The sequence below is a fragment of the Bubalus bubalis genome, chromosome 2 (assembly GCF_019923935.1).
Source record: "Bubalus bubalis isolate 160015118507 breed Murrah chromosome 2, NDDB_SH_1, whole genome shotgun sequence".
Lineage (NCBI taxonomy): Eukaryota > Metazoa > Chordata > Mammalia > Artiodactyla > Bovidae > Bubalus > Bubalus bubalis.
The window spans coordinates 158,419,224-158,434,662 of NC_059158.1; the positions used below are offsets into that span (position 1 = coordinate 158,419,224).

At 55.7% G+C, this 15,439-nt stretch overlaps 1 protein-coding gene across 1 annotated transcript in view; it reads right to left on the reverse strand.

Moving 5' to 3' along the window:
* Positions 1-6,781, reverse strand: part of TNS1 (tensin 1) — a 219,627-nt gene extending 212,846 nt beyond the window's left edge. The window contains exon 1 of the mRNA XM_044937778.2: positions 6,630-6,781. Within this exon, the coding sequence (XP_044793713.2) occupies positions 6,630-6,662 (33 nt within the window). The 5' untranslated portion in view covers positions 6,663-6,781. The remainder of the gene's footprint in view (positions 1-6,629) is intronic.
* Positions 6,782-15,439: the final 8,658 nt, after the last annotated feature.

Here is a 15,439-nt window from a genome sequence, read left to right on the forward strand (position 1 = left end):
CAGTGGAGCTACAGGCTGGAGTCTGGGACACTCCCCCCCGCCAGCACCACACATGCAAGCTCCCTCCAACCCCATCTCACCTTCACATACGCCCCACCCCACCAAAGTTCCTCTTCACCATCACCATCACCCCCCAGCCCCTAGCCAGCTAATGCGCTGACCGTGTTCTTGGTCGCTCCGGGTGGAAAACTCTGAGTCACTCTCAACGCCTCCCAGCCCTCCACCCTCCAATCCAACCAGCTGCCAGACTCTGTAAATTTTGCTTCCTAAATATTCTCTTGGCCCTCCTGTGCTTTTTCATTCCATTGCCTTTGCCCTATTAGAGGCCCTGTCACTTTTTTTGCCTGGGCACTGTTGCCTGTGGCAACAGCCTCCTGGTCTCCCTCCGCCCTGCACAGCCTCTAAGGTACACAGCTTTCTGGGGTCACCCCCACTCTCTGCGAAAGGCTTCCATGCCTTCCTGAGCATCCACCATAAAATGTGTGCTCCCTCCAATCAGCAGGGAGCAGCCTTGGTCCATACTCGGCCCACCAGCCATCTCAATCCCCATGCCCCATTCCCTGACTCCCTGCCTTGGATCCATACCTGAGCCTTGATTCTGCCGTTCCCTCTTCCCAGAATGTCCTTCCTGCCTCTCAGCATGTCAGGCTAATAGGCATCCTTGAAAGCTTCATTCAAACCTCATCCCTGAAGGGAAATCTTCCCAAATAACATCCCCACCATCCCTTTCAAAATCAGTCTCTCCATACTACTTTTCTTTTTTCATTGTAGAATGTTTAAAAGCTCTGGAAAAGATGGACATGCATATGCCCTTGGCCCCGACTCACTGCTTGTGAGCATTCTGCCACTTCTATCCACCCTCTGTCTCTGTCCCCTACCTCAATCCAATATAATCCACCCTCAGGAAATTCGACCTCGCGACAATAGCATTATCCAACATTCAGTAATATATTCTGATTTCCCCTTTTGCCACAATAACACCCATTCGAGCTGGGTCTTTGCCTTTGTTTTTATTTTGGACTCAGGATCCAGGCAGGATCTTGTATTACGTTTAGTTGCTGGGTTTCCTTCCTCTTCTTTCATGTGGACACATGACCCCACCTTATGATTGCTCTTTGATGACGCGGACTTTTTTGAAGAGCCCAGGCTGTTTTGCAGAATGGCCCTCGGTATCTGGATGTATCTGATCATTTCCTCATGATTCGATTCGGGCCAAGCGCCACCCAGCACCCCTTCCTTTCCTCAGTCATTCGTGCTTGGCGCCCCGTCACAGCGCCCTGTGCAATCCGACTTGTTAGCAAGGTGACCCCCGGCGAGTTAATTAACCCCTGTCTGCCTCACTTTACTAATCTGTTAGTGGGCTAATTGTAGCAACCATCTATAGATTGTGACAATGCCTGAAAAGCCACCGGAACAGCGCCTGACACATAGTAAGCACTCACTTAGGCGTGGACTCTTGATTTGTGTTGTCACGCCTGGGTGTGCACTGGACTTGTCCACCAGGCACACGCACCAGAAGCACAGCATGTGCTTCTGCTCCGTGTCCACTGTGTCCAGAACAATGTGAGCCCAAAACACGTCAGAAGGAGCAAATCCAATGGAGTTGTTGCCTGACCTCATTCTCTGCAGTGATTTCACCCACTGCCACTGTCCTGCCCTCAGGGGACAGAACACGGGTTCAGGGGGTCCTCACAGCTGAGGAGCGAGCTCTCCTATGCCAAGCAGCCCTGGGTCTCCAAGGGAGGAAAGATGCAGAGAATGGCTGTAACTGAGCTCCCCATGTGACAGAGGAGCACGCAGACGCTTGGGCAGCCCGGATTCTGCCTGGTGGCCTTCGGCCCCTGACAGGGCTTCCTGAGCTGGCCCATCTCTCACCATTGGCCTGCCTCTCTCTCTCTCTCCCCACTTGGCTGCTTTATAAACCATGTCCCAACATTTTTGAGCATTAAGCCCCGGGTCCCTTTTTGTGCTCTAACATGAAAAAAATCAGCTCCTGGAGTGGGAGGGCACAGTGAAGGTGAAAGTGTTAGACGCTCAGTCGTGTCTGACTCTTGAGACCCCACGGACTGTAGCCCTCCAGGCTACAGGAGTTCTCCAGGCAAGAATACCAGCATGGGTTGCCATTCCCTTCTCCAGGGGATCTTCCCAGCCCCGGGATCAAACCTGGGTCTCCTGCATTGCAGATAGATTCTTTACCATCTGAGACACCAGGCACAGAGATGTGGGTGGTCTGAAACCCCATTAACGGGCCTGTCCTGATGGCGAGGGCCTGGCACGGCTTCCCTCACTGATTCCTCACCGCGACATCCTACAGTGAGGCTGAGGATGCTCTGGGGCACCAGGGAAGCCAGGACGGAATGAAGATTCAGATTCATGTCTGTCTGAGATAGGGTCCCCAGTCCCTAACCACGGCAGTACCACCACTTCCGAAGGTGTGTCAACAGCTACCGCCTGTATTATCTGGAGAAGCCCAGGCAGTTACATTGTCAGGACTCCTCTGCCCAAAGGCCATCTTCTGGCCAACGTTTACCCCATCTTATCTTTCCTCAGTTATGCTTACTTCCTGCGCTTGGATTTCTGCAGTCTCAACTTCATCTTTGGATCTAGTTTAAAGTTCACCTCCCAAGAGGAGAACATCTCTTTCCTGATATGTCCCTCCTTCTCCCTCAGTCTAGGCGAGGTCTCTCCTTAAATGTCCTTACAGATTCCCTCTTGGATAATATCCATCTTACTGCAATCATTTGTCTGGTATCTTCCAGCTTCTTGAAGAAAGTGGGCACTCCATGATCAGTGGCGAGATAGGTGGAGGGAATATGGGTGGGTGGTGCTTAGATGGCAGCGCAGTGCTTCCCTAACATCATTTCCCATCTCTGGGCTGCTGGCCACCGACCCCTCAACCCAGAGGTGCAAAACCCCCAGCCCATACCCTTCCACTTTTCAGGAGCACTGAACCCACCATGGCCCCCTGGGCAGGCCACTTGCCCTCTGTGGGACCCCTTCGCCTTGGCCAGAAACTGGAACTAGCCATCCTTGCCCTTCCTACCTCACAGAATTACAGTGAGGTTCAAACGACATAGTGTAAGTCAAGGACCTGGAGACAAGGAAGGCACAGGGAGGCTACTTGGCTGCCCGGACCACACAGCTAGTAAGTGGCTGAGCCAGGATTTGTCCCCGGAATCCGTGCTCTGACTATGCATGTTGCCTGCAGGAGAAAGCCTGCATGTTCTGAGCCTTCACACTGTCCTCACACCCCACCTGCCCTTCCCGGGAGATCCCCAGAATGGAAAGCCCTGGATGGGGAGGCTGGAGGGCCAGGCCCTAGTTGTGCCTCTAACCTTGTGTGGCCTAGAACTGCACCGTCGTAGAAAGGGAGCTAACATTTCTTGAGCCCTTACTGGGGGAGAGACACTATTCTAAAATGTATTGGCTCCTTTAAAACCTAACAACCCTATAGGTAGGTGGGGAAACCAATGGAGAAACAGAGATTTGAAGTCACCTGCCTAAGGTCACAGAGCTCCCAAGTGACAAGGCAGGATGAAACCCAGGCACTGCTCTCTTGGCTGGCCTGCCATCCTTCCTCTGAGCACCACAGAAAAACAGTACCGTATTGCTCCCTGACTTTGGGCCTCGAATGTCATGTTGAAAAATTTTACAAAGGGGTCTGTTTTATTTCAGACCTTGTTAGTGTCACACCACCCAGCCTAGCTCCCAAGCCCACAGTCAGGAGGCCCCACGGTGGGCATAACCCTACAGGCCAATGAAACTCCAAAGACAGCGAGTTCGGGACCGAGGGATCTGAGTTGGGTTCACAGGGCAGGAGTGCACGCCAGGCAACCGGGAGCTCACAAGGACCCTCTGACAAAAATGTGTGCTTAGCGCTGGGAGGGACACGGGCTCCAGAAGAGAGAACACTTCTTTGTCTGCAGCTGCGAGCAGCCTCAGAGGACAGCATCCAAGTTCCTGTGAGAAACTCAGGATGAAAAGTCAACTGATGAGCCAGAGGCCACACGGCTCACTCAGCACAGGCCCAGCGCTGTACTTGGCCCCTGGCCGTGCCTTGTGGCTCTCTCAGCCCCACCTAATAAGCCCTCTCCCAGGGCCTGCAGCTCTAACACCAAAAAACCTCAATTAATAGGCATGTAATTATTTTCTAAATAAACCATACTTGAATATATAATAGCAAACAATGGGAGCATTTGATGAGAAAATCAAGTTACGCATGATATACAGCTACGCACCTCAGCTAATAAAGTGGTTTTTATTCCTACAGCTTGTTAAAACTATGTGCTATGGACAGATGACTCCGTGGATGAAATGTGTGCAGCTATTCCTGGGGAGATTCCACCCCGCCAACACACATCAGACCTGGGATGCAGGGCATCCTATGAGCCAAGCAGGGTCTTGTGGAGTGGGATGAGGGACCCACATTTACTGAGCAGCTACTATGTGCTGGGTACCTGGTTTTCTGATGCATGTCATCTCTGTCCTCACCCCAGCCAAACAAGGTGTGTGTTCTTCTCCCCATTTTACAGATCAGGAAACTGAGGCTCAAGAAGGGAACTGTGATAGCCAAGGCTACCCATCTGATAAATGACAGGAGGAGGATCTGAGCCTAGCCCTGCCTCGTGACAAAGGCCACCCACCTCCCACCAGCAGGTGCCTCTCAAGATGGGAGCAGCCCCCTTGTCAAGGTCTCCAGGACCTCTGTATCTCCTCTCCATAATTTGCACCAGCTAGTCCTCCCCTCCCTGCTACAAACTTATACCCCAACCCACAGAGGTCCATGCAAAAAGGAGGAAAGTTGCTGGGACAACTGCACGGGAGGATCCGGGACAAGAAGTTTGATGGGATCAGGACTGTGCCCCAGGACCAGTCCTCGCCGCCCCCCCAGACTTGGGCCCACCCTGGTGATGGGCATCCAGGCCAGAGCAGGATGGGGAAAAGACATCCTCCTCCCCAGTCCACTCCACCAGCCTCTTCCACCACCACAGAAAGGCGCCCGCTGGGTTGTCCCATGAAGCTGGAGAGGGACAGGGGCCGAGAGTCACAGGAGAGAGGACAGGAAAAGGAGGGGGGAGAACCTTAGAGAAATCGTAGCATCCACACCAGCCCTTGGTCCCCAGTCCCCTCTCCCAGCTCTCGGGGAGAGGAGTCACCTGGACAAGGCACTCATGCTCACCTCTTGGCACCTCCCCTCCGTCACCCTCATTTCACCCCCCAGGGAAACTGAGGCTCACAGCCACGAGGCACTTTTCCCACAGCCTCTCTGCTGACGTGGCCTTGTCTCCATCCACAATAGCATCACCCCGGAAGTTTAACCACCAACCTTCCCGCCACAGGCCTCCCTCCCTGCCCGGCTCCATCCTCAGCACAGTCTACAGGCCTTCCAGAGGTGGGCCCAGGGAGCCAGAAGGGCCTGGAGAGATGAACTTGGCCATGGCTCCCATTATACAGATGTGGACAGCAGCCCAGAGAACCCCGTCTGTGCAGGACGCTCCAGACGCCTTCAGTCTGTTACTGAGAGCCCCACACGCCACCCAAATGCCCTCATCCCAATGCTCCTCACTTCCCCTCTCTGCCTAGGTCTGATGTCCCACTGTTGTCCTTCAGCCTGGGCTTCAGCCTAAGCCCAGGAGGGTCCTCCCCAGGGCCGGCTGGAACAGGGAAAGGGCAGAGAAGACCACATCTGGAAAGGGCAGGGAAGACCACATCTGGACCCGGGACTGAAGCGCCATCCCCCAAACCAGCCGGCACTCTCTCAGAGACCAACATTAACCTCTGCCAGGGAAGACTTCCTCGCCCTCCTGACCCTTGCATGCCTTCGCCCAGCCTGACAGCCCAGCCAAGCCCCTCTGAGGAAAGGGTCTCCAGCCCCTGCCCCCTCCAGCCGTCAGCCCCCTCTCTCCCTCTGACAGGCCTCAAGACTTTTAACCCTCACCGTGTGGCCCCAGACCTGCCTGCCTACCCCTCAGGCACTCGCCCGACACACATCTTCCCGAATCTGGGGCCAAGAAAGGGGAAAGACAAGGCCGTGTCTTCCTCCTCGGGACTAGGGGGTGCGTGGGGGTGGTTCTTGGTAAGGGTGGGAGGGCTGTGGAGGAAGAGGTGGCAATGGTTAGAAGTTGAAATTGGGATAAAAGTGACGGAATCCAAGCAGAACTTCCCTCCAGCCAGGCTTCTCCAGATTTCATTTTCTACGTTAATATCCCTTGTTCCCCAGGCCCCCTACCATCGCGCCTTCCTCAAACTCTGAGGCTGAGCAACTTGAGGGGTGACGAATTTCCCCCCCAGTGCAGGGGAGGGGTAGGGTGGGAGTGGGAATGGAGACAGGAGAAGCTCCAAAAAGAAACCAACTTTGTGATGGCTTCTTTGCCTCACAGCTCCTGGACTCAGCTGGGGGAGAGGGCAGGGGGGTGGGGGGGCTGGACCGACCAGCAGAACCGGGGCGAGGGGCCCCCATTGATGGGGAAGGACTCAGGCTGAGAGTCTACTCAATTCGGTCCCTCAGAGGCAGAAAGGCCCCCTCCTTCACAGCCAGCACTCCCCCCACCCAGGCTCTCAGCATCAGGCTAAGGTTGAAGGGACCAGGGTAGGGGCTTCAACCTCCTAGCTAACACAACCACACCTACCCAGAGCATGCAGGATAGACAGATCCATGTCATCTTCGCTGAGTGCTGTCCCTGGGGCCACGCTGGGGCTGGCGGATGGTCCCCCGGAGCTCACAGCCCCCACAGAGCAGGCAGACGGGAGCTCTGAGTCCGCAGCGGCCTCGGCTCTGGCTCAGTCAGCATCGCTCGCCCTGCCTGCCTCCAACTCACCCTCCCTCCCCCTCCTCCCCCCACTCCACCCCTTGTCCCAGCCTCTTGTCTCCTCCCGCCTCCCAGCTCCACTGGTGGCTTGCAGGGTCTGAAGCCTTTGCTTTGCAAGGGGTAAGCAGAAGGCGGAACAAAGGGACAGCTACTGGAGACAGCCCCTCCCCCCCAAACCTCCCCTGTACCCCCAATCCCAGACACCCAAGCCCTGTGAGCTACCGGGCTGCTCCTGCCTTCTGGTTCGATCCAGCACTACTGGCCAGAAGTCTGCTTTACCCCCCACAGATCCCTACCCCCAGAACCCCGATGGAGGGACAGACAGACAAGCGATGGCACAGCCGGAACTGTGGTTCTTCAGGCCCGTCCCATCTCCAAGGACACACACATGCCCTCCTGCCCTGGGAACACACTCCCTTGCACACACTTAGCTAGGTCGGGCTCTGGTGCGCGTTCAGTGAGCTCTGAGCCTGCACCTCACTCGACTCAAGAGAAACCAGGCCTGGGATGGCTGGAAAATGGCCCTGCCCTTGGGGCTGTGAATTTCGTTCCAACTTTTTCCTACTTTTTTTCCTCCCCCCTTCTTTCTTTCTTTTCTCCAAACATCTGTCCCAGCCCTTCCTGCCCTTCCTAAAGGAGCCCCGCTCCAGGCTCCCGCGAGAGTCTGTTTTTCTTGACTGTGCCCTGGGCCAACATTTGGTTTGCATTTCCCCGCTTCCTCCTCCGCCTCCCCGGCTCCCCCTCCCAGGGCCGTTTTCACCTCCCACCATTCCACATGCCTACTTCTCCCGAACGCTGTCCCCCCTACTCACTCCTGCCAGCCCTTCCCTGCCCCCTACCACCTTAGCCCAGAGACTAGAGTTTGGGGTCCAGGGTAGGGGGGGAAGACGAGGGGTACAGATTCCAAATGCATTCCCAGGGCTCGCTGCAGGGGAATCCAACAAAATCTGCCCCGCGCCTTCATTGTCTCAACTCCCCCCTCCACCGTCCCCCCAGAAACTTTCCTCTTTGAGCTCTGGCCACAGCTGGACCAAGCGAGGGTGGGTGGGGCTGGTGAATCACCCACACTATTTTTTTGGAGACTTCCAGGGGAGGGAAAGAGGGCTCAGCCCCACCCCCTTCTGTAGACACACACACACACACACACACACACACACGCACACCAGGACACACAGTCCAACTCACACAAACACACAGAATGCCGAGGACAGGGCCCCACCCAGAGTAGGCACTCTGAGACCATTTTCTTGGATTGAGTAACTTGGCAAGAAAGTCCTCTTGCTTGAGGACTTATGCACACACACCAGCGTGTGGTACATGCCCTGGGCCACATGTAAAAAGGGTTATGCATCCCCTGCCTCTCTCCCCGACTCACCCAAGAACATGCCTTCACCACTCTCTGTCAGCACCACACGCGGTGCCATCCCAGCGTAGCATCTATACGACCAGCCTCTCCCCTCAGGTGGACCTGTCCAGCCAGGTGTACTGGCTTCCAGCCCACAGTCCAGTCAGGACATCTACCTAGGAAACCCCAGAACGAGAGGGAAACATTCACACTTTGTCTGGGGAAGGGCTGCCATGTGTGGAAGCGCAGGTTGTGTACTGCACAGAGGACTCTACTCCTTGGCGATTCCGAGAGGTCAGGGGAGGACCCTATAGCAAGATGTCTCATTCCGGTCCCTCCTGGGGCGGATGCCTGAGTTAAGAGTCTTTGTTCTGATGGCGACATGATAAGGTGAAAAATCAGGGCCCTTCTCACATCTCTCCAAGCCCTTCTGCAGAGCCGTGGAGCAATCAAGGATTCTGCCCCTACCCTATATCCCTTTCCAGAACCACAGTGCCCCTGGATATCCCCTCCCAAGCCTGCCAGGGCTCAAATGACAGTTTAGCCAACACTGTAATGAAGCAGAGTCCCACATGTAGTGGGCCCTGCAGCCACTGCTGGGGATGACCACAGGCAGACGCTCCTGCCAACCCTCCCTCTCGACTGGCTGGAGCTCAGGGCAATATAGGAAGGGGCCTCTCTGGGAGCCCCTGAGCCCACCCCTAGCCACCACCACCAGCGCTGCCAGCCCTCCCAAGGGTTCAGCCAGCTCAGCCCTGCCATCCCCGCACTCATTCCCACCCCATCTCCCCCCGCCCTGCTCCCACAGCCCTGCCCTTTACAGCTGGCATCGCTAGATGTGCCTGCCGGCAGCTATCTCAAGAGTTCTGAGAAATCACCTTGCAGCTTCCCAGAAATGCTGAACAAGGCCAAAGACCAAGTAACAGTGACACCAATTTGTCTGGCCTCCCACGCAGCCCAAGGGGGCCCTGCAGCCCCCAGGCCAGCTCCCTCTGCAGTCCCTTGAGCTGGGACTGAAAGACAGGAGTAGAGAACCCTAGCGCTGAGGGTCTTCTTGGAAGAATCCGGCCCCCAGAATTCCCCCATCCCTCTTTTCTGAGACTATGGGGGTCTCTCTTGTATTTTAATCTCTCACAGTCGGAAAGTCTTTCCTCCTACCCAATCACCATCTTCCCCATTGAAGGTTCAACTCTGCCACCAGAAGTGTCTCTAACTGTATGTGATGATCCTGTTTCAGGACCCTGTTACCAATTATTCATCCTTCCCAGCTGGTTCCCCTGCTCCACCCACACAAGGAGAGTTCCTTGGGCAAGGACCTGTCCTGTGTTTGGTATCCTGAGAGCCTGGCACATAGCAGGTATCAGACATGATTGTAGAAACAATTGGATCAATCTACCAATCAATAGGTCCCGACATATTTTCCTACTTCTACCACTTACTATCCCCTTCCCAGGGTTTCTCCGGAGGCTCAGCAGTAAAGAACCTGCCTGCAATCCAAGAGTCACAGGAGACATAGTTTGAATCCCTGGGTCGGGAAGATCCCCTGGAGGAGGGCATGACAACCCACTCCAGTATTCTTGCCTGGAGAATCCCATGGACAGAGGAGCCTGACGGGCTACTGTCCATAGGGTCACACAGAGTCAGACATGACTGAAGTGACTTAGCACACACACAGCAAGCATGCATCCCCTTCCCAGGGGCTTCCCACGTGGCACAAGTGGTAAAGAATCTGCCTGCAATCTAAGAGTCGCAGGAGACATAGTTTTGACCCCTGGCTTGGGAAGATTCCCCTAGAGGAGGAAATGGCAACCCATTCCAGGATTCTTGCCTGGACAAGCCCATGGACAGAGGACCATGGCGGGCTACAGTCTATAGGGTCGCACAGAGTCAGACACGACTGAAGTGACTTAGCACACACACATGTACATTCCCTTCCCAAACCCTCCTCCTGGTCCACTCCAGCACCCCCTGAAAGGATGTTCCCATACCTTGCCAACACACCCAACTTTCCTTAGCACCATATCTTCCTGCCACATGCTGATCTCCGAGCTCTCCCAGAAGGGGGAGTCTCCAGAGGCTGGACCAGTATCGCCCTTCCTGGGGTCCTGACCCCATGCCTGGACCAGGGACTCACAGGCAGAAGCTGTGGGGCTGGTTGGGTCTTCCAGGCTGAGATCCCAGAAGCCTCAGCACCTGTCCCCACCCTGTGCCATGACACCCACTGCCCCAGCCATTTCTGCAGCGGCTGGTGTTTAACCCCACTCTCCTCTCTGCAGGCCCAGCCTTCCTGCTCGCTGCCCATGGCCCTCCAGCCTCTAGCTCAGCAGTCAGTTGAGGAAAGAGCCAGGACTGCAGGCTCTGGGGCCGGCGCTGAACTGAGGCAGAGGGAAGGGTGAGTGAGGGCAGGAACAGAGCTAACAGGCCTCGTACGCCTGAGCCTGGCACACCTGTATCCCAGCCTGTTTCCTCACCTGCAAAATGACAGAGCTGATGGTCTCAAAGGTCCCTGCCAGCCCCACAGGTGCTGTGGGGTGAGACCACACAAATTGGTGTGAGACCACCGATTTCCCAGGCCAAGATCCCCGCTCCCTCCAACCCATTCCTCCTCTCCTTCCACACTTTTCCATCAGAAAGTTCTTCTTGTTGTCAGCCCATCTCCTAATGGAGCATCAAGTCTTTTCTCAGTCACCATGGGTCACAAAATTCAAAGGTCACGGAATGTCAGAGCTGGAAAGACCTGGAGCCTTTCTAGGGGTCACAGTCAAAACCTTAAGGGCCCCGACAGAAGGTAAATGAAAGGAGCAGGCAAGGAGTCCCTCAGAGACCCAGAGAGCTGGAAGGCTCAGCTAAAGAGGACCCCGCTCCTCGTCAACAGCTGCTATGGATCAGTGACATGGCCCACACTGTCAGATTTTTTGATCTGTCAAGAGAAGCCCCAGATCTATATTATCTTACAAAATCTTTTCTACAAAATATGAAAAGTGCACTTTTTAAGAGCTGGCTTTTTCTTCTTTTAAAGCCGTTCTGCCAGATTAAATTAAACAAGTCTGCCAGGAGGGTTTGGCTTTCGGGCACCGCTCACCTAACCAGCCCCCTCATCTGAGAGAGGACAACACTGCAGCGGAGGGAGGGGTGGGATCGCCCGGTGTCACAGGGCTGTGGCTCCCAGCACCTGCTGTCCAGACACTGTAGGACCAGAGTCATGCTCTTGCCTTTCCCCTGCCAACCCTGCAACCCGCTGCCTTCACATAGGGCCGCACACACCAGGGCCTCCCGTTCAATAGGCAGGAGCAGAGATGGTGCTGGGATTCCCCACCAACGTCCAACCACAGATTCCAACAGCACAGAACCCAGGAATCTGACACCAAAGCCCTCGGTAACTGCGTTATACCCTTTGGCCCCCTTGGGCAATGTCCTTTCGCTCCGTGCCCCTGGAAAGAGCAATATTAACTAATCATACATGTAACTGTGGTATCATATTTAAGCCTCCTACAGCTCTTGTTTTACAGATGCAGAAACTGAGGCACAAAGAGGTCCAGCAACTTGCTCAGCATCACATAGCTACCATGTGTGAGAGTGGAGTCCAGGGCGTCTGATAACACATCTTGTGGGTATCGAGAATTTTCCTGCTGTTCCTCTAGCAAAAGTGTCACCCAGAGACTAGGGCTTATGGTCCCACATTGAGGTGATATGTTAACTGTCCTCCCCACTCCTTGGCCGAGGAGAAGGTCAGCTGCCCAGGCCCAGGACTACCTTGGGTTGGGGACAGGGGGACACAGAGAGGGACGCCAAGGACAGTGCTGCCACCTGGGTCAGGATGAGACTGACTGGCTCCTGGGGCTTCCCTGATAGCTCAGTTGGTAAAGAATCCTCCTGCAATGCAGGAGACCCTGGTTCGATTCCTGGGTCAGGAAGATCTGCTGGAGAAGGGGTAGACTACCCATTCCAGTATTCTTGGGCTTCCCTTGTGGCTCAGCTGGTAAAGAATTTGCCTGCAATGCGGGCGACCTGGGTCCAATCCTTGGGTTGGGAAGATCCCCTGGAGAAGGGAAAGGCTACCCACTCCAGTATTCTGGCCTGGAGAATTCCATGGAGTCGCAAAGAGTCAGGTACAACTGAGTGACTAACAGCTGGTAAGCCCTGGGGCCTGAGTTCTGAGTGAGAACAGAAGCCACAGGGTTTCTGCTCAGATAAGCCACACCACCTCTCCCTGCCCTCCACCCCCCCAAAAATTAGCCTTTGAATCCTGGGGGGCTCAGGGCCCTAGCAGAGCCTCCATGTACCACTGGACAGGATGTTCTTTGAACTAGGTTGCAACCAAAGGGTGCATGGGGTCTGAAGTTCCAACCATGCTCTACTCATCAAGCCTGACCTGAGACACATCAGCCTGGAGAATGGGGCATTCATCTGAATGCCCACCAAAGTATCCTATGGGCCAGGGACATCCAGCCCCTTCCCCCATGTCCACCACCCCTCTAATATGAGACGGAGTCGCCTCCTTGCATTCCAGAAATCAGAATGCTCTTTAAGAAGGAAAGTGAGTTTCCAACCAGGCCCTGCCTGGGCCCAGCTGACCCAGGAAGGAACATTATTCACACTCCCCTCCACCAGCACCCTGGGTGGGGACAGCATCTGGGCCAAATCTTAACAATTTTTAATAAAATCCTTCCCAGAACTTGACTCGGTGATCTTGATCTCTTCCCCAGCTCTAATTTCCTGCCTGACTCGGACTCTCAGAGGCTGGAGGGAGACAGCTGCAGCTGATCACCAAGTCCCGCACCCCTGGCCCCCGACTCTTATCCTAGCCCAGGAGCACTGAGGTCATCCTCAACCTCTGCAAATGAGGAGGGGGAGTTGCCAAGTAGCCTGGGGTCCAACTGACCTGGTCTCGGCTGGCCATTCCTGCTGCAGGCTGCCTTTTCCCCCGTCAGCAAAGCTGGACTCAGCAGCATCTGAACTCAGAGCCCACAGGAACGTAGATGGGGCTCTGGCCCCGCGGTCCGCAGCGTGTGCCTCCCAGCCAATCCCAATGCATTTTGCTAGAAGATTTCAAAGCACACCTTGGGTGACTGGAGGGACTGGAGCCTGCTGGCACCTCTTCCTCACTGCGGAGTAGCAGTGGGGGAAACTGAGTCCCAGAGGCAGCACCTGGGAGGAGGAGCTGAACATTCAGGCTTCTTATGGAGTGGAAAAATCCTTCCTATGCATGTGATGGGAAGAGTGTATACCGGGATAAATCCCTCCATCCTCACATACCCCATGTCTGCCCTGCCTGAAGGTCTACAAGGAGGGAGAGCCTGCTGGAAAGGCACAACAAGAATAAACCCCGAATATTTACTGAGTACCTACTATGGAATAAGCACTTGGTAACCATTCCAAATGTCCTACATCATTTAATCCTCACAACAAGCCAGTGATAGAGGCATTTTTATAATCCCTATTCCACATGTTTGAAAGCTAAGGTACAGGCAGAGTAAGTCACTTGCCCAAGGTCCACAGCTAAGACATGGTAAACCCAGAATTCAAATCCAGGCAGACCAGCTCTACTGACTCTTAACCTGAATACCACTGAGCCCCTTCCCCCATATGATAGGGCCCTCTCTAGTTTCCCTAAGGAAAGGGGAGTAGATCAAAAGCCAGACCCCCAGCCCCTGAAATCCCTCCCCTCACTGGAGCCTTTCTGGGGGCTCAAGGTCACGTTCTCAGAATTCTCTCTGTGCTTCCAGGGGAGGATTTAAGGTTACAGGCAGTTTCACCAGTTCCCTACTCTGCTGGCCAGCTAGGCCCCCACCTCTTCCCTCTCCCCAGCCTCCCCCACCCCCACACACACAAGCACACACACCCTGAAGACAGTAAGGATCTCTGGAAGAAAGATGCTCAGCCATGGCACGCCCACCCACAGCACTGCAGGTCCCACCACTCCCCTCCTCCCTCGATAACCCAGCTACTGCCCCAGCCCCCATCCTTTCCACCTCGGTTCAGGTCCCTCCATCCTCCTGAAGAGACAGGAAGTCCCTCCTGACATCCACCAGGCTCATTTCTCACCCTGTTAAGGGCCCAGCCTTAACAGTCTCACTCTGTCAAGTCTCACTCTGTTAAGTCTTAACAGCCTCACTCTGTTAAGGGCCCAGCCTTAACTCTGAAACCTCTTGAGTCCAGTGCGGGGGCGGAGGGAATGCATTTCCAGGGACTTGCCCTCCTTTTCCACAGAAATTTCAGAGGGATGCGGAACGCCCCCCACCCCAGAAGTGTTCCTCTGTGCCCAGGTCCCCAGCGTCCTCGCACAGACTCCAGTGGTATCCTTTAGACTTCTGACCTGAACCCCAGATGCTGTCCCCTGGCAGAGGGGCGTCCACTCCCCAACGTGGATCCATGCGTGGGAGGGGGTTCCCCAGGAGTTCCCAAAGTCTCACGAAAACCACACTGACCCACTCAAGGTAGGTGTCCCTGAGGGCACGAGGGTGATAAGCCCGAGGAGAGTGCCGGTAGGGAAGAGTGGAGCAGGTGTCAGGTGAGTTTACCTGTCTTCGGAGACAGAAGCGCAGGGGCAGGAAGCAGGAGAAGAGGTACTTGCTCCATCGAATCACGCAAGAGAAGCACCAGCTCAGTCGAGTCATGTCGACCCCCGAGGTGGGTGCCCCCCCACCCTGAGCGCGAGAGTTAGGGTTCGGGGGAGGGGGAGGAGGACCGGCTGCTCTGGAGAGGCGGTGAGGAACAAGGCGAGAGCCCCGCCCCGGGGTCTCCGGGACGCTTAGCCCCGCAGGAGCAGCCCGGGTGTCCCGGCCCCTCTAGCGGGAGGAGCTCGATGGGGCCCCCGCGGCGCGGCCCCGACGTAGCTCCATCTGCCCGGAAGCCCCGATGGGAGGCGCGGGGGCTGCAGGGCGCTTCCACCCTGGGGGACTTCCTCCAGCTGCTGCCTCTCTCCTCCCCTCGGCCTGACGGCCTCCGCCTGCCGGTCTCCCAGGCGGGCTGGGGGGCGGGCACGGCAACTTCGTAGGAGGCTCGGGGAGAGGACCGCAGGCGAGGCTGAGCGGGCAGAGCAGAGGCGGTGCCAGGCGCCCAGCGTCCACCTGCGGGGAAGGCGCAGCAGCGGCGGCGCGAGCCTGGGCGGCGGTGGTGGCAGCATTGTGCTCCAAGCTGCAGTGAGTGTGTGAGTGTGCGTGTGTGTGCCTGTGTGTGCGGATTTCCCTCCAGACCTCACTCCAATTTCCATATTGCTCCCCAGAGCATAATGTGATTAACTTAAACGGAGGCCTCCAGCTGCCCTGATTGAAGCAGAAACATC